The sequence below is a fragment of the Chrysochloris asiatica genome, unplaced genomic scaffold, assembly GCF_000296735.1.
Source record: "Chrysochloris asiatica unplaced genomic scaffold, ChrAsi1.0 scaffold00092, whole genome shotgun sequence".
Classification (NCBI taxonomy): domain Eukaryota; kingdom Metazoa; phylum Chordata; class Mammalia; order Afrosoricida; family Chrysochloridae; genus Chrysochloris; species Chrysochloris asiatica.
This window is the reverse complement of record NW_006408610.1, coordinates 6,163,120-6,184,681: the sequence shown is the minus strand read 5'-3', so window position 1 is coordinate 6,184,681 and position 21,562 is coordinate 6,163,120. Positions and strand designations below refer to the sequence as shown.

Sequence of the window (21,562 nt, the reverse complement as noted above, 5' to 3'; positions counted from 1 at the left end):
TGCTTCTCTGGGTAGGGTCCCACTCTCCGTTCTTCTCCTTTGATGGTCCCAGGGACATCCGCTCCTAGACTGCAAAGTTAATCACTCCCCTCCTTGCTACAAAACGTCTACCTTTATATTTCCAACCCCCACAATCAGTCCTGATAACAATTATTCACTATTATATCACAAGAGACCCATCCGCTTTTAATTTCATCAGTCCCGCCTAGACAGATTGTATACTACTCAGTGGAGTTTCTATCTTCCTCCATGTATTCTGGATCTAGGTTCCTTCTTGAAAGCTTGTAAGTCAGTCACTTCTTGCCTTTGAAGCCCCTCCAATTTGGGTAGCCAATGTCCAACCAAGTCCATCCCTGTCTACTCTGTATATGGAGGGGATGGGGATGATCCTCGCTGTAAAGATTTGTTCCCTCTTTTGAGCTACTGCATCCATAGGTGTAGGTCAAGTTCATCAAACTGTATCAGATTACTCTTTTTTTTTCCTCTTCTTTCTTCTTTTAGTTGAGCTCTGATCATCCAGTCATTGAAGCCAGGTCAAGTGGGTATTATCTGCAAGTGTGGGTGTTCTTATGCAGATGCCCTCTCTTCTTATCAGCTGGATGCTTCACTCTGCACTCTGTGTAACATCTGTTTTGTTGTTAGGTGTCATCCAGTAAGTTTCGGCTCATAGCAACCCCATATAGGATTTCCGAGGAATGACTGGTAGGTTTAAACTGCCAACCTCGCAGTCCAGTGCTTTGTTCTACAGCACGGCATCAGGACTCTTAACGCCTATTAATTAGATATTAAAAGCTGTAGATAATGGTTTAAGTTAAAAATTGTTGTTAAGTATTGTTGCGTTGATTCTGGCTCAGAGTGATCCTGTATAGGATTTCCTAGAAACGGCTGGTGAGCTTGAACCGCAGACCTTGAGGTTCAAACCGACCTTGCAGTCCATTGCATTAACACGCAGCACCACACCAGTACCCCAAAATTATGAGCATAAGTATAATATTTAGAAGAACTATCGCAGCTGAAAGAGCTAAAAATGATTGCCACAGCAGAGTTTAAATAGGAGTGTCTGAGATATGGCAAAGAAGACTCAAACTTTGCAGTATTGTGAACTTCTAAGCTATGTGCCATATGGCAAAGGAAACAAATTTTAAAGCAGTATTTAGTCTAATTTATCATGAAGATGTTACCTTCATTCTTTCAAATCCTCTTAACAAGTATATGTAGAGGTCATTTTAGTCCAGATGATTGAGATTCTAGTTGCTCATGCTTTGTGTTCCTTGTTCATGATTTTAATCTCTGAGCTGTGTATTTTGAGGATAATTGGCAAGAAAATATAGTGGAGGATGTGTATGACCTGTTATGACTGGCTTCTAAATCTTTCCTTAAAAAGATAGGAGTATGTTGTTTGTGCCATGGAGTCTGTTCCGACTCATATCGACCCTGGATAGGGTTTTTGAGAGCAGCTGGTGGATTTGAACTGCCAATTTGTGGTCATCAGTCCAGTGCTTATCCTACAGCACCACATCAGGGCTCAGATAGGAGTATGTTGTTGTTGTTATGTGCCTTCGAGTCAATTCCGACTCAGCCAACATTGGATAGGATTTTCAGGAGTGACTGGTAGGTTTGGACTGCCAACCTTGTGGTTATAAGTCCAGTGCTTATCCTACAGCACCATATCAGGGAGTATGTTGTTGTTGTTGTTAAGTGTCTTTGAAGTCAGTTCCAACTCATAGTACAGTTTCTGAGAAGTGGATGGCGGTTAGCAATCCAATGTTTATCCTGTAGTGTCCCGCCAGGACTCCCAGATTGAATAAATATGCATATAATTAAAGATAATTTTAATTTAGGACTCCTTTTTGAGTTTTAAAGAAATCTATGATAGCTTTTAAAGTAAAACTCCCACACTCTTTTAAACAAAATAAGTACTTTTCAGATAGTCTACTCTTAAACTTATATACCATAAATTCATATGTAAGTAAGAAGTAAATCAGTGAATTTCTAATTAAATGCCTGTAATTATCCTATACTATGTTAAGATGCCACAGTGGACTGTTTGTTGTTGTTTAGTGCCGTCAAGGTGGTTCCAACTCATAGCAACCCTGTTTAAGGCTTCCAAGGAGTGCTAGTGAATTTAAACTGCTGACTTGGCAGTTCAAACCTACCTTGCAGTCCAGTGCTTATCCTAGAGCACCACATATTAGTAAAAACAGGTGGTAGCTTGAGGGAAATAATGGGTCAAGTTATTAAAAGTAGTTGGGGAATGTATACCTTTTCTGAGTAGCCTCCATAAAAAAAGATGGTGGTGGTGGTTGTGTGCCATCAAGTTGGTTCCTTCTCATAGTGATACCATATCGGGTTTCTGATATTCATAGAGTTTTCCTTATGAACAGAGAAAGATCGTAGAAGAATTGATGCCTTTGAATTGTGGTGTTGGTGGAGAATACTAAAAGTGCCATGGACTGCCAAAAGAACCAATAGATCTGTTTTGGAAGAAGTGCAGCCAGAGTGCTCCCTGGAGGCCAAGATGGCTAAGCTTCGTCTCTCATACTTTGGAATTATTGTCAGGAGGGAACAGTCGCTGGAGAAGGATGTCATGCTGGGTAAGATAGGGATCTCCAACGAGATGGATTGGCCAGGTGGCATCATTGATGGACTCAAGTGTGGCAGCAGTAGTGAGGTTGGCCCAGGATCGGACATTGTTTCGTTCTGCTGTGCATGGGGTCGCTATGAGTTGGTTCTGACTCGATGGCACCTGACAACAACAACAACAACAACATCGGATTTCTGAGACAGTAAATCTTTACGGAAGAAGAACATCTCATCTTTGTCCCGAAGAGCGGATGGTAGATTCAGACAAGTTAGCAGCCCAGCTCGTAATCCTCTACACTACCAAGTCTCCTTAGTTTACTTTACAATGGTTGTGTTAGGTGAATAAGTTAACTCAAATGTTTTATGGTTTTAGTGGAATATTTTCAGAGTGTTCCAGGATTGTTATGCGGAGTGCTAATGCTTCGAACTTGAAGATTGGAACCGGAATAAGAATGTGACTAGATAATTGAAAAGGTAGATTATTTGTTGTTAGTTGCCATCAAGTCAATTCTATTTCATGGTAACCGCACGTGTGTCATGGTGACCCCACATGTGTTAGAGAAGAACTGTGCTACATATGGTTTCCAAGGGTGTTAACCTTTCATAAGCAGATTGTCGGATCTGTATTCCAAGGCACGTTTGAGTGGGTTCAAACCACCAATCTTTTCAGCTAGTAACTAAGTGCTTTAACATTTGTGCCATCCAGGGACTCTTGACAAATGTTACTGAGTAACATTATCTCTCAATTCTGAATCACCACAAAATAGTAAGTCATCGTGAGGTGGTTTTTATACAAAAATTTCATAGAATCTTTTTTTTTTTTTCCCAATATATTTTGTTGTTGACAATCTACACAGCCAGCATACACAATTCAGAGTTTCTGCATTACCGTTTAACCCACTGTCGTCACTCATAGCAACTCTATATAATAGGCTTTCGAGTCTGTAAGTCTTTATGGAAACAGACAGCCTCATCTTTGTCCCATGGAGTGGTTGGTGGGTTTGAACTGCTGACCTTGAGGTTCAGCACCTAACCCATAGCACCATCAGTAGCCATTATCAATCATCCTTTTTTGAAAAATCTTATAGAATCTTCATTAGTGGTTTAGATTTAATTCCATTGTGCCAAGGCAGTTTAGAATTAGTTATCTGGTTCTTAACCTTTATGTGTGTTGGAGCCCCACCCCTTCCCAAAAGAAATAGCTTGTTAAAATACCCAATGCCAAGAAAATCTTGCCTGAATGGAGTCTCAGGTAATGGTAAAGGTTTTACTGAAGTTATGCTTGTTTGAGATAATTGGCTCTTGATCAATTAGATGCTGAAGCATGAGTGCTAAATAAAGTATTGGGTCCATTTTTCTGATGTAAAATGTAAGTTTTACTTAATATATTATTACTCTTCATAAATATGTCACCTCTCCTCCTCCATCTTTGTTTCCAAAAGAAATCAATCATGTACATGATCCTTCCCTTCCACTTACATAAGCCTTGGATTTATTTGTTCATTAAATACCAATTTAACTCTTGATGATCCTTAGAGGTGAAATATTTATGACTGCAAATTTGACATTACCTGGTCTTTATAATTTCCTTCATAAAATATATGTACTGAGACAACAGAAGACCAATACTGGAAAAGCAAAGTTGAGATGCTACTGATGGTTAGCTAGGTGCATTCAGTAACAAGTTTTGGTGCTTCAGCATTATATCTGAATTCCAAATGCATAGCTCAGTAAACTTTTCAGTATTGTGTGTATATAAGATTGTGGACAGTTGGTTAAAACCTGTCAGTGTTAAATTTTCTGTTGTAAATAATTACAGTGGAATTTTATTCCAAGGACTCCATTAGTTCTTTTTTTAAACATTTTTATAGTTGAATATCTTTTTTAAAACATTTTTATTATTATAATTGCCTGTTACTATCAGTATCTTTATAAATCCAATCTTTTTTTTTTTTTTTAATTAAATGTTTTTATTTTGCATTGAGTGAAAGTTTACAGGGCACATCATCAGCTTCACATTCAACCATTCATATAGCTTGTTTCATTACATTGATTATTATCCCCGCTATATATCATCAGTTTACAGTGTTTCTCTCTATCCTCTTTAGCTTTTTTTTTTTTGGATGGGGGGGGACTTGGCTTATTGGAATTTACAGTCTCGGCTTTTAGGGGAGGTTTTTACATTTGTCTGTGGATATCCAGGGCTCACGTATGAGATTACTAACAAGCATTACTGAATAATCAGATGAGGGACAGTTTGTTATGTCTACTAGGTAGCTAGAGTCTGATCCTCAGAGCCTATGGTTTGGACGGTCAACAACGCTTGGGCCCACAGGGGCTTGGCCTCCTGACCGGGTCTGTGCTGTCTGCATCTGAGTCCTCCTTATTTATTGATTGTTTAAGGGACGCTGCCTGTCTTAGGTGGTCAGTGCGAATTCCTCAGTCTTACCAGTCATTGAGACTCATTGCAGCATGGCAATGCCTCTGTCCCAAGTAGCCGAGGTTCCACGTGATCCTTACCCGTCTCTGGCCACACGTCCAGCATAAACAGCCGCCATCCGAGGAAGGCAGGGAGGGAGGAGATCAGCTGGGGACCCCATGCGCCCGACGTTGCCGGCCCACCACCTGCTCTAAGGTGACCAAGCAGGATCACTATGCTGAGGTTCAATCCGGTTCCTAGGGGATCTTATTCTCTATCATGGGTAGCAAATGGGTTAAATCCAGTCTTTTTTGAGGGGTTAGAAACATTGCATGTAAGCTTACAAATCTATTATAATGCACGCATACATTAATAAAATACACAAATCCTAAAAAATGTACTCCGATGGTAAAGAAAACTTTGCGTTTTGTCAGTTTCAGTAACAACTCCACTTGTGGAAGGTTCTGGGTCATCTAGGCTTCCCATGGAAATGGGGATGGCATTTCCAGTCAGAAAATTAGTGAGAGCTATCAGGATGGTCCTTTACTCATAACATTTAACTGCTTCCTAAGTCAGCTCTGGTAGCGTAGTGGTTACGAATCGGACTGTGAACCTTAAGGTCAGCGGTTCGAAACTACCAGCCGTTCCGCGGGAGAAAGATGAGGCTTTCTACTCCCGTAAAGATTTACACCCTCGGAAATCCTGTACAGGGTCGCTATGGGTCGGACCCGACTCGATGGCACTCAACAACAACAAGTCTGCCTATTGACTTTTAGTAAAGTGATTGACATTTGGGTGTATGTTTGCAAACAACTGACGTGCTTACTTTCATTTAGAAAAACTCAAGCTAATTCTTTCACTGTACAATTTTTTTTTTTTTGGACCAATTTCTCTTCCTTCATTCATTTCTTTAGTATTTCTCTCCTCTTCAAAATTCATCAGGTCCTGGTCTTTGAATTTCTCTTCTTGAAATCAAGTTCTAAATTAAGCATTCTTGCCAATCTCACATATCCTGATCAAATGCTGGGGTGTGTTCACATAACATTCACCTCTTGAAATAGATCACACCTGGGAGGATGTCCTGGGTCTTTACCAAGTAGCAGCAGAATTGTGAAAGGAATATTCTTTAAAGGCAATAGGCCTGCACTTCTTGGATCACACAATTTGAAATTTGAAAATCAATTTTCAAATACCACAATCATCATCCAGGCTTATTTTTGACAGTGTTTTTGACTGCCTGGGAGTTTTCAGAATAGTAAACAAGAAAAACTCTTGATTTAAATCCAGCAGCATTTCCTACAAGCAACAGCATGATTCTATCTTTAAATGATTTGAAACCAGGCATCAACTATGCCTCTTTGTGGAAGCAGATGGTTGTAAAGTAAGTGTGATGCATTGCAAGTGGAATACATTGTAATATATTAGGTTTGAAAAGAGTTCATCTTTCCTTTTCTGCCCCTCCCCCTTTTTTAAATACCTTTTGTGTAAGCAGTAACAAGATGTGAAGTTTGCTGCTGCTGCTGAATTGATGCAGCATTATACTGGTCATTCTGCAGCTTCTTGCATATCAAGATACATTTATGGCAAAGGCACCAGTTAGAATGTTGTATATCTCCCAGTTTCATGCATTTGTGGCACTGTCAGTGGTGACTTTCTGAATCCAGCTTTGTAATCCTTGGATCACAGTTAATTTGTTTACAGTCTTGAATATAGTGATTCCATTGGTAGCTTAAAGTGAGAGAACTTCCTGTGATTCATTTCTGGTAGTCATTCCTGGGATCGCAGAGCCCCACTGGCCCCCCAATGCACCACCATTTCAACACTTAAATGAGAATATTCTTGTTCAGTATATTACTGGTTTCCACATCCTGACTGTCAAAGACAAAAGCATTTTTTGGTGATTTTGTAGATGGTATTATATGACAGTGAATGGTTTAAAATCAGGAAGATGTGGACCAGAGCTATATATGCTTTCACTGTACTTACTCAGTCTATATGCTGAGGAAATAATTGGAGACGCTGGATTATATAAAGAAAATGTGGCATCGATTGGAGGAAGACTCGTTAACGCCCTGCAATATACAGATGATACAGCCTTGCTTGCTGAAAGTCAAAAGGACTTAAAATACTTACTGATGAAGATCAAAAACCACAGCCGCCGCCTTCAGTATGGGTTGCACTTCAATGTGAAGAAAACAAATCCTCACCACTGGACCAGTAAATAACATCATGATAAATGAAGAAAAGATTGAAGTTGTCAAAGACTTCATTTTGCTTGCATCCACAATGAACATTCATGGAAACAGCAGTCAAGAAAACAAATGATGTATTGCATTAGGCAGATTCTGCACAAGAAAAATCTCTTTAAAGTGTTGAAGAGCAAAAGATACCGGTTTGAGTATTAAGGTGCACCCGACCCAACCGTTGGTATTTTCAGTTACATCATATGCTTGTGAAAGTTGGACAGTGAACAAGGAATTGATGCAGTTGAGGTAGGGTATTGATTCCTGGAGAGAAGAACATCATGCTTGGTAAAGTGGAGGGTCATCGGAAAACAGGGAGAACCCCCCAACAAGATGGGCTGGCACAGTGGCAGCAGCAGTGGGCTTAAGTGTAACAGTAATTATGATGGCATAGAACTGGGCAGTGTTTTGTTCTTGTGTGCATAGGGTTGCTATGGGCTGGAAATTACTTGACGACACCTAACAACAGCATCATTGTATGAAATTCAGTACACAAAGAATTTCTTATATTGTCTGTCATTGACTAAACAAGATTGCAGCCTTTTTATGACTCTTTCTGTATTTCAGCTCTTAATATGTGTTTACTTTTAATGGGAAGTAAAATTACACCTAAAATCTAAATTAATGAAATTTGAGGAGAATTTGGGGGTCTAATAGATTTTATTGGTTAAGTATCTGTTCATATCTTTTGCTAATTTTTTAATTGGGTTGTTTCTGTATCAATAAATTTTAAGAGATTAAAAGAACGTATTTTAGATAAAAATTATTGGTCAGATCTGTGATTGACACTGTCTGCATTCTCTCTGTGATGTTTTTTACATTTGTTGAATTTTACTTTGCTAGTTTTGTTTTGACTCATGTTTTTAAATCTAAGAATTATTTGCCTAACCCAAGGTCACAAAAATTTTCTTCTAGAAATTTTGGAATCTTGTGTCTGATCCCTCTTGAGATAATTTTTTTTTTAAAGATGTCAGATGTAAATCAATTCTGATTTTTGTTTATATGGATGGCTAATTTTTCCAGTGCCATTTGTGGAAAATGCTATTTATCCCCATCAGATTATTTTAATGGTTTTTGAAAACAAATAGCTGGCCATATTTGGGTGGGCGCATTTCTGGTCTCTGTTCTATCCCATTGATCTGTGTGTATCTCTCCTTTCACCAGTCATGTTACTTTATAAATATGTCTTGAAATCAGGTGGTGGTCTTTTTCAAACTTATCTTGGCTGATATGGTTCCCTTCTAATTTTATTCCATTATTATTATTATTATTTTCAGTTGGATTTCTGCTCTTTATTGTTTTCTGCCTACTACTTGCTTTGGATTTTGTATACTCTTTTTCTGGCATATGTGACCTTTATTTTCTCATGGAAGTATTTGCTGTTGTAAATCTCGCTTTGTATACTTCTAACTGCATTCATAAGACTTTCTTATTGATTCATGGGTTATGTAATAGAAGGGTTTGTTACAGATTTCTAAGTATTATATCTACTCAGTCAATGGACTATTGAAGTTTGCAGTAACATTATAGATTTATCTACTTCTATCAGTTTTTGCTTTATTTTGGAGTTTTGTTGTTAGGTGTGGTACAGTGAACTACTTCATGCATCTTTTAGCTGTAGTTGTAAATCTCACCAAACTACTTTTTCCTGATGGCTTTGGCTGAGAGAACATGGGGGAAGATACTGATGAATTAATAAGATTCAGTTGTGAATGATGGTTAACAGGTTCATTGTAAAAACTTGGAACTCTAACGTCGGTATAAAATGAGCCATCTCAGAAGCAGGAAGGGGGTTTCTCACTGTCATCAAAGAAGAGCCAGAAGTGGAGCATGTCTTTTGGACCCAGAGATCCTTGCACATTGAAACTCCTTGACCCAGGAACAGAAAGCTATGACACCAGAGGAGTGGCAGAGGAGCAATAGCAGCAGAGCCAGGAGCCATAATATAGCATAGCACAAGACAGAAAAGTGGGCTTCTTAGCTTATGGAGCAGGGAAAGCTGAGTGACTTTGGGCAGGAGACTTGCTTGCAGAATGGGGTGCCTTGAGGCACTTAATTGGGGGAGCTAGGTTTCCTGGCCCACAAAAGTAAAGCCAAGTGCCTACACGCTGAGTTGTATGCCTGTATGCCCACCGGGAGCTTTGTAACATTGTCAGAACAGGGCGAAGGCCAGGCCAGGGAACTAGAGAGAGGCCAGTCTGTGGGGCATGGTAGAGGAGAAACTGTCCGGACTGAAGGTTTCTGACCCTGAATTGTTACTGTATACCTATTCTCTTCCTTACTAAAACCTGTTAACTGTGAGCATGGTGTCTGAGTTCTGTGTAGCCATTGCAGTGAATTACGGTGGCTGTGGGAGGAATGGCTGGTGTCGTCCCCCCCTCCCACACACACACACCTGAATTAGGATTATTTTGTCATCTTAATAAATGGACCCTTTTATCATTATGTAGGATATATTTTTATCCTTGGAAATTTTCCTATATTTGTTTGATAGTAATAAAGTCACTGCAGCTGTCTTTTCATTAGTGTTGGCATGATAAGTCTTTCTGAATGTTTTTATTTTTTATCTATATCACTATATTGGAAATAAGGATTTTTTTGTTTTATTTTCATCTAAGATGTCAATCTCTGATTTTCAAATGGTTTGCTTTGACCATTTGCATTTAATATGATTGTTAACGATGTTGGATTTAAGTCTACCCTTTTTCTGTCTTTCCCCCCGCATTTGCCTTCATTTAGAGTATTTTAATTTATTAATGGTGGTTATGTGCCGGGGAATCGGTTCCCTCTAATAGTGACCCTGTACAGGGTTTCTGAGGCTATAAATCTTTCTGGGAGCAGAAAGCCTCATCTTTCTCCTGCGGAATAGCTGGTAGTTTCGAACTGCCGACTTTGAGGTTAGCAGCAGACAACTATTTGGCCGACTGATTCGAAGAGATCAATATTTATGCCCATTCCAAAGAGAGGTGACCCAACAGAATTCAGAAATCATCGGACAATCTCTTTGATATCTCAAGTGAGTAAAGTTTTGCTAAAGGTAATACAGAAACGGCTACAATCATACATTGACAGAGAACTTCCAGAGGTTCAAGTTGGATTCAGAAGAGGCCATGGAATGAGAGATATCATTGCTGATGTCCGATGGATCTTGGCTGAAAGCAGAAAATACCAGAAGGATGTTTACCTATGCTTTATTGACTACGCAAAGGCTTTCGATTGTATGGATCATGACAAGCAATGGACAACATTGAGAAGTATGAGTATTCCAGAACACTTAATTGTACTTCTGAGAAATCTATACCTAGACCAAGAAGCAGTTGTTCGAACAGAACATGGGAACACTGAATGTTTTAAAATTGGGAAAGGTGTGAGACAGGGTTGTATTCTTTCACCATACTTATTCAACCTGTATGCTGAGCAAATAATACGAGAAGCTGGGTTCTATGAAGAAAAATGTGGCATCAGGATTGGAGGAAGACTCATTAACAACCTACGATATGCAGATGAGACAACCTTGATTGCTGAAAGTGAAGAGGACTTGAAACATTTACTTATGAAGATCAAAGAGCACAGCCTTCGATATGGATTACATCTCAATGTCAAGAAAACAAAAATCCTCACCACTGGACCAATAAACAACATTCTTATCAATGGAGAAAAGATTGAAGTTGTCAAGGACTTCATTCTTCTTGGGTCAACTATCAATACTCATGGAAGCAGCAGTCAAGAGATCAGACGACGTTATTGCATTGGGCAAATCTGCACAGGAACTTTTGAAAGTATTGAAGAGCAGAGATGTCAGCTTGAGGACTAAGGTGCGCCTGACTCAGGCCATGGTGTTTTTAATAGCCTCATATGGATGCAAAAGCTGGACAGTGAATAAGGAAGATCATAGAATTGATGCCTTTGAGTTGTGGTGTTGGAGGAGAATACTGAAAGTGCCGTGGTCTGCCAAAAGAACCAGTAGATCTGTTTTGGAAGAAGTGCAGCCAAGAGTGCTCCTTGGAGGCCAGGATGGCTAAGCTTCGTCTCTCATACTTTGGACATATTGTCCGGAGGAAACAGTCGCTGGAGAAGGATGTCATGCTGGGTAAGGTGGAGGGTCAGAGAAAAAGAGGAAGACCCCTAACGAGATGGATTGGCCAGGTGGCATCATTGATGGACTCAAGTGTGGCAGCGGTAGTGAGGTTGGCCCAGGATCGGACATTGTTTTGTTCTGCTGTGCATGGGGTCGCTATGAGTTAGTTCCTACTCGATGGCACCTGACGACAACAACAACAATTTATTAATATTCCATTTTTTATATCTACTGGATATTTTTATTATCTGTCTTGTTTTTTTTTTAATGGTGGTTCTAGGTATTATGGGTTCCTGGTGTGGTGCTATAGGATAATCACTGAATTGCTAACCCGCAATGTTGGTGATTCATACCCACCTGCTGATCCTTGGAAGACCTATACAGGGTCCGTTTTAGTTGGAACCATCTCAGTAGCGCTTGTCAACAACTAGGGATATAATATGTTGTTGTTAATAATATGTGCCACTGAATTGGTTCTGAATCAAAGCAAGGGTTTTTGAGCAGTGGCTGGTGGATTTAAATGACCACTTGCAGTTCAAACTGACCTTGTGGTCTAGTGCCAAGAAGAGTTAGGTTTTATATAATTATAACCCTGTATTATTAAGTAATATGATATGTAATAGGAATATATTATTAAGTGCCATTGAGTCTGTTCCAACTCATAGTTACCCTGTCTAGGGTTTTCAAGGAGTGGGTGGTGAGTTCAAGCCACCTACCTTGTGGTTCAAACCAACCTTGCAGTCTAGTACTTATCACATTGCACTAAAATATGAAATCTAACTCTTCTCATTCTACTTTGTTATATTCTGCTTTGTGTTGTTCAGTGGTGTTAAGTAGGTTCTGACTCACAGTGACCCTGTATAGGGTTTCCGAGGAGCCATTGTTACATTTGAACCTCCGACCTTTGGGTAGCAGTCCAATACTACTGCTAGAGTCACACCAGGACTCCCAATTGTGCTGTTATATGTTGTCAAGCCGGTTCCTACCCGTAGTGACCCCTGTATAGGGTTTCCAGAAGCAGCTGGTGGGTTTGAACTGCCAACTTTGTGGTTCAAACTGACTTTGCAGTCCAGTGCATGAATAATGTACCATTGTGAGTAAAACACAAAAGCTTCTTTCCAGACCCCTTTATATTATGGTTGTTACATATGTTTAACCCCTTTTGGTACACGACATGTTATTTTTGTTTCAAGAGTTTTAGATCTGTTTAAGAGCTTAAGAGAAGAAAAATACTAGCCTATAATGTTGTTAATTGCTTTCCAGTTCGGACTCAATAGCAGCCCTGTATAGGATTTCTAGGAGTCCTGGTATGACCTCTACTATGTTATTTTAGTTAGCCCCCACACGCCCACTAAGATAGCTGTATAACGTGGTTAGTAATTTATTTTGTAATTCTTGTTCTCAAAGCCCTTGCTGTTTCTTTGGTGTGTCTTCCATACATGTATAATACACTGACAGGTGAGTCTAAGACTTGTTGAATTAGAGGTCTGTTTTTCTGTGCGTGTCTCTCTATAATTTTTCCCATACTCCCCTGCTCCCAGGAGTCCTGGTGTGGCACTGTAGGATTAAGCACTGGACTGCTAACCACAAGGTCAGCCATTCAAACCCACTAACTGTTCCTCGGAAACCCTAGACAGCGTCGCTATGAGTCAAATCGACTCGGCAGCACTAACAACAACAGCTCCTGTTTCCAGAGGTTTCTGTCTTCATTTTCCGTATACAGTCCTAGGATTCTCAGTGTTAGCCTACTGTCTGTCATGCCTTGGCAAGAGAAAAAAAGAAATCATGGCGACTCCCCCTAGACCCTCTTTCTGTATCGTCTCCAGAGTGATAGCTTTTCTCTCATGGTTTTCTGTGGCCACTGCAGTATAGTATAGTTGCATGACTGGGATTGGCCTCAAGTCAGTGCTGGGAGAGACATAATGGAGGGGTGGGGTGAGCGTATCCTCCCCATACTTTCTGATTCTCCGGTGTCTTCAATTTCCTCCTCAATCTTCTTGCTATTAAGTTATCGGATCCCTTGGTCAGTTACATTGTGTATTTTATCCCACTGTAGGAGAGAGACATTACAGTGTGTTTATTCTATTTTGGCCAAATCCAGAAGTCAGATAATATTGCTGCTGGGTTTCGTATTTAAATAAATCAATTGTAGTGATATGTAACTTTCATATAATTAAGTGCATCCACTTTTAAGTGTATAGTTTGAGTTTTGGTAAATGTATATGCCCTTCAGTAACCACCATCACATCATGGTCTAGACGGAACTTTCCAGTACTCCAGAAACTCCCATATGCCTCTGCATTCTGCTTTCCCCTGTGGACTTTGCCCTGAATTACACTTAGGTAGAGAATGTAAAGGATATTTAAACATATGTTTAGTAGTTAAACAAGATATTTAACATTAAAGTCTTTAGCTAAGTTAGTTTCCAACTATTCTACTTAGTCAGCTGTGTGACCTTTGTAGCCTAGCCTTAGTTTTCTCATATTTAAAATGGGAGACATGTATATTTCATTTATAGGATACTTTGGAGACTTACTAAGTGTGTAAAGTACCATGTACAGGTGCACGTAAATGTTACGTACTTCCATTACCTTTCTTAATTTGCAAAGTGCATACACCTGTGTCAGCTGTACTGAACTAGTGATCAAAATGTCTCCCTTCCTAGGCCAAATAACTTAGAGACCTGTCATTAATTATGACAGTGTGGCCTAGACAAATAGTTTTCATTAACATTGTATTGGAAAATTTTTTTAGCATCGACCTCCAATATAATGTGCATATTATCAGACAAATAATAGGTATACAGAAATTTTTAAAGGGTAAGCTAAAATGTATATTAATTGTCATATTTTGATTATTTAAATATGAACACATTTAGGGAGACTCAGGCTTAAAACTATTAGATATCATTATGAAATGAAGCCTAGAAACTAGTATTTTAAAAAAACTTTCCATAGTAATTTTTTATGAACTTGCAATGGTTTGGGAACCTCAGGTGGGACCAGTGTTTGATACTAGAACACAGGCACAGGAAAGCCCCTGGCATCAGCGTGGTACTGTCAAGTAGACTTTGATGCCATCCTAACAGTTTATGTCCTCTGTGAACCCATTATTTTAGCCACTGTCTCAGTCCATCTCATTGAGAGTCTTCCTCTTTTTTGCTGACCCTCTTCTTTACCAAGCATTAATGTTCTCCAAGGATTGGTCCCTCTTGATAACATGTCCAAAGTACATGAGATGAAGTCTTGCCATTTTTTCTAAGGAGTATTCTGGCTGTCACTTTTTCCAGGATAGATTTGTTTGTTCTTCTGGCAGTCCACAGTACATTCAGTATTCATTGTCAACATCGTAATTCAAATGCATCAAGTTTAGAAGTAGGATTTCTCTCTCCCTTTCCATTTTAATCTCTGAAAATTAACACTCTTCATTTCTGAAGCAACATCTCCCCCCGAATGTCTTCTCTTGTAGGAGAGAATGTAATAAGTGGGGTTTGTGATAAAGTTGTTGACACATTTCTAATGGATACTACTAATTTTTAGACTTAATTCCCCTAATTAATAGATTGTTGTTAAGCGCCATCAAGTCGGTTCCAACTCACATTGATCCTATTTAGGGATTCTGAGGAACGTCTGATGGGTTTGAATCACCGACCTTACAATTAGCAGTCCAGTGCTTACCCTGCAGCACCATACCAGGACTTCATTAATAGGATGGTTTCTTTGATTTTACATATGACTTGACTTCATTTGTAGCCTAATCCCATTTTTGTTAATAATTCAATGAAAAACTTACCAATCTAACACTTTTAAAAATTGTTGTAAATCACATTTCTAAGCAAGAGATGAATATAGCAATATTTGTATATTGTGTAAAAATAATGAAAGCTTAGGTCAGTTTTTACATTTCTTTCCACATTCTAATTCTTAGAGATTGGTGATATATGTCTGGAGTGTTTTGTTAAAGGCTGTTTCTTTGGGAAATCTGCATCAAAGAAGTAAATACCTGAGTAGGTTAGCATTAACTAGTTACTGTGTCTATATTTTCTACATATTTGGGAACTATGAATGTATATGAATATTTCTGTGACACATGATATTGTTGAAAATAATTGCTGGCTATCTTTAAAAGCATTAAACTTTATGGAAAATTACTTTTTAACTAAATCAGTAACTAATTTTTACAATGATCTAACTGTTATAAAGGTCAAAAAGTAGTTTTTAGTACATAGATCTGTTTTGATATGATCAAATTATACATGAAATACAGGTCAGCAGATCAAGATTTCAGTTCTATCCCTGCATTATAACTAGCTCGAGTGTCTATGACTGAGTTGTGCTTAGCTGCTCTTTAGGTACAGGTAAGTTTTGAGTTAACCTTTGTACCCTAAACCATTTCTACTGTATGTTAGATACGCCAGAGGTCCCTTGTTCTTGTTAAGTGCCATAGAGTCGATTTTGACCCATAGTGACCCTGTATAGGGTTTCCGAGGAGCAGCTGATGAGCTTGAACTGCTGACCTTGCAGTTCAAACTGACTATGCAGTCCAGCACATTAACCCACAGTGCCATACCTTAACACAACCCAAATAGTAAGCTCACTAGTTTCACAGGAAATGGAGATATTTGTGATGGCATTGAATGATAGAGTATTACATTTTAATTTTATTTCATTGTGTTGTTGACCTTTCCATCTAGAAATAAAATAGCAACTGAAGATTGTTGTTGTTGTTATGTGCCATGGAGTTGGTTCCGACTCATAGTGACCCTGTACAGGGTTTCCGAGGCCGTAAATCTTTACAGGAGCAGAAAGCCTCATCTTTCTCCCATGGAACAGCTGGTAGTTTAGAACTGCTGACTGTGAGATTAGCAGCCTGATTCGTAACCACTGTGCTATACTGAAGATTATACACTATAAATTATTGCCTATTGTTGTGTGCCATCAAGTCGGTTCTGACTTCTAGCAACCCTGTATAGGATTTCCAAGGAGTGACTAGTGGGTTTGAGTCACGGAACTTGCAACTAAGCAGTCCGGTGCTTGTCCTACAGTGCCACACCAGGACTCTATTACCTAGTACTAAGTGTATATATATATATATATATATAGTGAGTTTGCTTAAATATCCCTGAAGTAGCTTTTGACTTAAACATTGTTTGAACTAGTTTGAACTATTCAATGCATAAGGTATTAGAACTTTTATTATGCTGAACAGTCTGTTAATTCCTAATTGCAAAAATAATTTCAGTGCTTGATTTAATGCAATAATTTACTTTTGCATACAGTGTCTTTGACATTGTTTTGAGTTTTGATTTAGGATCTTGTTGTTAAGTGTTGTCTAATTGATTCCTACTCATAGTGAACTTGTATAGAGTTTCCGAGGAGCCGCTGGTGAGTTTGAACTTTGTGGTTTAGTGCTTATCCACAGCGCCACACTAGGACTCCCTTTACCTGTTATATTAATGTTGTTAACTATTCTTAACTAGTCTTGATCTAGCTTAGGAAAAGAGATTTACGTGAAGTATTTAAGAAATTTAAATTCATCCTGTAAGTTCACTAAATGTTAATGAAGTGCTATTACCTTAAAAAAAATTTTTTCCCCCCTTCTTTAGAATCCAGCAACTATCACAAGAATACTCCTTAGCCACTTCAATTGGGATAAAGAGAAGTTGATGGAAAGGTAAGGAATTGTATTTTCTACTTCATATTTAGAAGTAATGCAGAAAGTCTTTGAACTGAGTTTATAAAAATAAGAAAAGTATTAATTTTTATACCAGTATGTGTGTGGGTAAACCAGTGTGCAGTAGCTTCCTGTTTTCATGTATTGTATTCCCTACCTTTACATTTTGCAATATACTTTCAGACTTTGTTTCTCGTTTTATTTTAGGTGTGGGTATAGGGACACTGTTTTAATTTCTTATACATATATCTTGTTGAGTATTGGAAACTAAAATTAGATTTAGAAAAAAAAAAAAAAGACATGACCTTGATACATTCAGAGCACATGAAGATCGTTCTGAAATTATTTAAAAACATTTCTTGCCCATAAATCTTGAAATCTGTATTAGGAACATAAATGACATTTGTTCAGTAAAAACAAAATATTTAAGCAAGTTCTCAGGGTACCCTGGTCACCAACAAAGCTGTTTTTGACTGGTTTTCTGGGCTTGTTGAGTGCCATCAAGTCAGTTCTGACTCAAAACAACCTGTATAGGGTTCCACGGAGCTGCTGGTAAGTTTGAACCGCTGACCATGTGCTCTAGTGCTTTATCACGCAGCTCCACAAAATTTTATTCCATTTGGATATTTTGTATATTTTCCCTTTGAAAAATCTTTAGTTCTAAAAGGGATTAAATAACTGGATCTGGAAAACAATAATGCTAATATTATTCTTTTTTTTTTTTTTTTCTGTTCTTAAGATAGGAAATTTGTGACATTTGCTAAAGTGGTAGAAACCTACATATATAGTTACTTTATTCTGTCAGCCTTGTTCCATTGGCATTTCTAATTTTAGTATAAGATTATTATACCTGTTTTTGGTGGGAACTGACAGCTCAAATATTATGAGAAATAAATGGAAAATATTTTTCATTTGATTTTAAAATTCAGAGAGTACTTTGTAAACTAGATACATTAAATAATACTAAGACTATTACCCAATTTCATATGCCTTGGTCCCCAAGATACAGTTTTAAACAGTAGAAACTGTGAAAATCAGAACTTGTCTATGGCAGAAATTTATTAGAGAAGGAAAACTCAAATCTTTTCTACTAATAAAAAGTAATGGAAATACGATAAGGTGGCATCCTGTCAAGGAGGAAAACTTGAGTCCTTGAAAAACAAAGCAGTCCGCAGTCTAGCTTTCACAGATTGCACTATAGTAACAATTGTTGTTGTTGTTAGTGCCATCAAGTCAGTTCCAACTCATAGCGACCCCGTGTAGGGTTTCTGAGGAGCAGCTGGTGAGTTTGAACTGCTGACCATGCAATTAAAACAGATCTTTTGGTCGAGTGCATATCCTGTAAATAACAGTTTGTTGTTGTTGTTGTTGAGTGCCATCAAGTTGTTTCCAACTCATAGCAACCCTGTATAGGGTTTCCGAGGAGTGACTGATGAATTTGAACCGCAGACCTTGCAGTTCAAACGGACCTTATGGCCTAGTGCATTATCCCACAGCACCACACCAGGAGTCCACAAGTAACAGTATAATAGCAGCCAGTTTTTGAAACCTACTGTGTCAGGCATCTCTACTTACTTGATGTGGAAACTAAGATTTAGAGTTTACATTATTGATCTAAGCTTATTAACACAAATATTTAGCAGTCAGACTGAGGTTTGTTGGACTCCAAAGCTCATGTTCTTAATAAATAACAGTGCATACAGACTCCTCAGGGGTCACGAAGGTTCAAATGTTACTTGTTCAGTTTGGTTTTCATCTACATGAATCTGACAATCTTATTTAAAGTCAGTGATACTTTAAAAGTATTTTTCAGGTTTTTTGTTATAGACACCTACAAGGAGCCCTAAGGAGTTGCTACCTAGGGAATATCTTACTTTAAAAACACATTTTGGTTCCATTGGCATGCAGGGAATGGGATGAAATGGAGCAGATTTTTATTTACTGATACATGAAAGGAATGATGACTAAAAAATTTTAAATTGAACTCTCACCCATTGCTAATAAGACTGTCATATAGTTGATATCATACACTAGACTTTTCAGACTAATTTGTTTTACTTAGCAATGTTGATTTAAGGTTCCTTCATTAACTGAAAGCAATATTGAGTCTTTATACTCATTAATATAGAATAGCTTTCCATAAATTTAGCTCTTGATTTCTTTTAACAGATGTTTATAATCTCCTCTTTTAGATTTTGGATAAAATTTGTTAGATTTATACCTAAACATATTGTTCTTTTTCACTTTTGGTGTCTGAAAGTAAATGGTAGAGTGTGTTTTCATTTCAAATGTCCATTATTCAATCTGTATGTTTTAATTCTTTGTCTCAATGCAATAGTGATTGCCAGCACACTGTTGCATGGGAGTTATAAGAGAGGGCATCTTTGCCTTGTTCTCGATCTTAGGGGGAAAACACCCAGTTTTTACCACTAAGAATGATGTTAAGTGGTTTCTCGTTGTTTCAAACTCATAAAGAACCTATATGGGGTTCCCAAGAAATGGCTGGGGGTTTTAAACTGCTAACCTCATGGTTAGTAGTCAAGTGCTTATCCTACAGCCACACCAGTACTCCAAGTATGATGTTAGCTGTAGGGTTGTTTTTGTGTGTGTGTGTTTTGTTTTAGTTGAGTTTTTCTCTATTTGTAGTTACAGAGTTTTCATCATGAGTGGGTGTTGAATTTTGTCAAATGGCTTTTCTACATTTATTGATAGATCGTAGGAATTTTTTCTTTAGCCTGTTAATTTGATGGACTATGTTAATTGATTTTCTAAGAGTACACCAGCTTTGCATACCTATAATAAATCCCACTTTGTGTTGTATAAATCATTTTAGACATTACTAGATTTAATTTAAGGAGCTCTGGTAGCGTAGTGGTTACGAATCGGGCTGCAAACCTTAAGGGCAGCAGTTCCAAACTACCAGCTGTTCCGTGGGAGAGAGATGAGGCTTTCTGCTCCCATAAAGATTTACAGCCTCGAAAACCCTATACAGGGTCTCTGTGAGTCGGAACTGACTCATGGCACACTACCACCGCCACCAGATTTAATTTGATTATTTTTTCTCAGTTTTCATTGATTTCTGCTATTAATTATTTCCTTTAGGTGTTTTAATCGTTAGCTTTTTTTTTTTTTAAATTTCCTTCCCTTCTGCAACCATTAACATATGTTTTAATTACAGCGAATTACTCTCACCTCCCTCCCACTTCTGGTAACCATCATAAATGGTAACCATCAAAAATGGTTTTTCTTGAGTTTTTGGAATAGTAGTAACCAAAAAAAGTTTTTCTTGAGTTTTTACAATAGTGGTCACACACAATATTTGTACTTTTGTGATAGACTAATTCTACTCAGCATCGTGTCTTTTAGGATCATCCATGTTTACTAGGTGTTTCACAAGATTAGTTATTCTTTAATGTTGCACACAGTATTCCATTGTTTGTATGTAACAGTGTTTATCCATACTTGCTTTGATGGGCATTTTGGTTGTCTACATCTTTTGCTGTTGTGAATAGTGCTGTGATGAACATGTTGTTGTTAGGTGCCATCGAGTCAGTACTCATAGTGACCCTATGCACAACAGAATGAAATACTGCCTGGTTCTGGACCAACCTCACAATTGTTGCCACGCTTGAGCCCATCGATGCTGCCACTTTGCTAATCCATCTGGCTGGGGTGGGGGGGATCTTCCTCTCTTTCTCTGACCCTGCACCTTACCAAATGTGATGTCCTTCTCTAGCGACTGGTCCCTCCTGACAATATGTCCGAAGTATGAGAGACGAAGTACACATATTTGTTGTTGTTAAATGCCATCGAGTTGATTCTGATACATAGCTACCTTATACCGGCTTCCTGAGGCTGCAAATCTTTGCAGAAGCAGAAAACCTGAACTTCTGCAGAGCAGTGGTGGGCTCAGGCCTCTGTGAACACATTTCAGTGCTTCTTGTATGGAACCATTGTGCTCTGTATGTATATCTATTCATGTTTAATTTGTGAATATTTTGTTGAAGATTTTTACATTTGTGTTGATGAAGATAATCTATAGTTTTCCTTTCCTCTGATGTCTTTGTCTAGTTTTAGTATTAGGATAATGTGGGTCTTTTATAATGAGATGGAAATATTCCTTCTGTGGTGCAGTGAATTATTTAATATGACCCTTTTGACTATAGTCATGGTAACTCCCACCAAATGACTGGTTTCTTCTGTGGCTGCTAAGTGCTGTGGAGTTGGTTCTGACTCAAGTGACCTGTATACGTTTACCAAGGAGCTGCTGATGGGCTTGAACTGCAGACCTTGTGGTTTGAAGTCCACTGCTGATCCTGTAGTAAGTACCACACCAGTAGTCCAAATGACTGGTGGAACTATGCAAATGATGTGCTGTGACCCACCATATGAATTGGACAGTTTGCTAATAATGCAAATAAAGCTCAAAGCATCATTGTGGCAGTTGTTGTTAAGTATCAAACGGTTGTCGTTAAGTGCCATCATGTAGGTTCCGAATCATTGCGATCATATATAGGGTTTCTGAGGTGCGGCTGGTGAACTTGAACCACTGACCTTGCAGTCCAG

At 38.4% G+C, this 21,562-nt stretch overlaps 1 protein-coding gene across 1 annotated transcript in view; it reads left to right on the top strand.

Moving 5' to 3' along the window:
* The window catches only part of ARIH1 (ariadne RBR E3 ubiquitin protein ligase 1), a 116,369-nt gene that overhangs the window by 35,820 nt on the left and 58,987 nt on the right, over positions 1-21,562 (top strand). Inside the window, exon 2 of the mRNA XM_006866515.1 lies at positions 16,929-16,996. Coding sequence (XP_006866577.1) covers positions 16,929-16,996 — 68 coding nt within the window. The remainder of the gene's footprint in view (positions 1-16,928; positions 16,997-21,562) is intronic.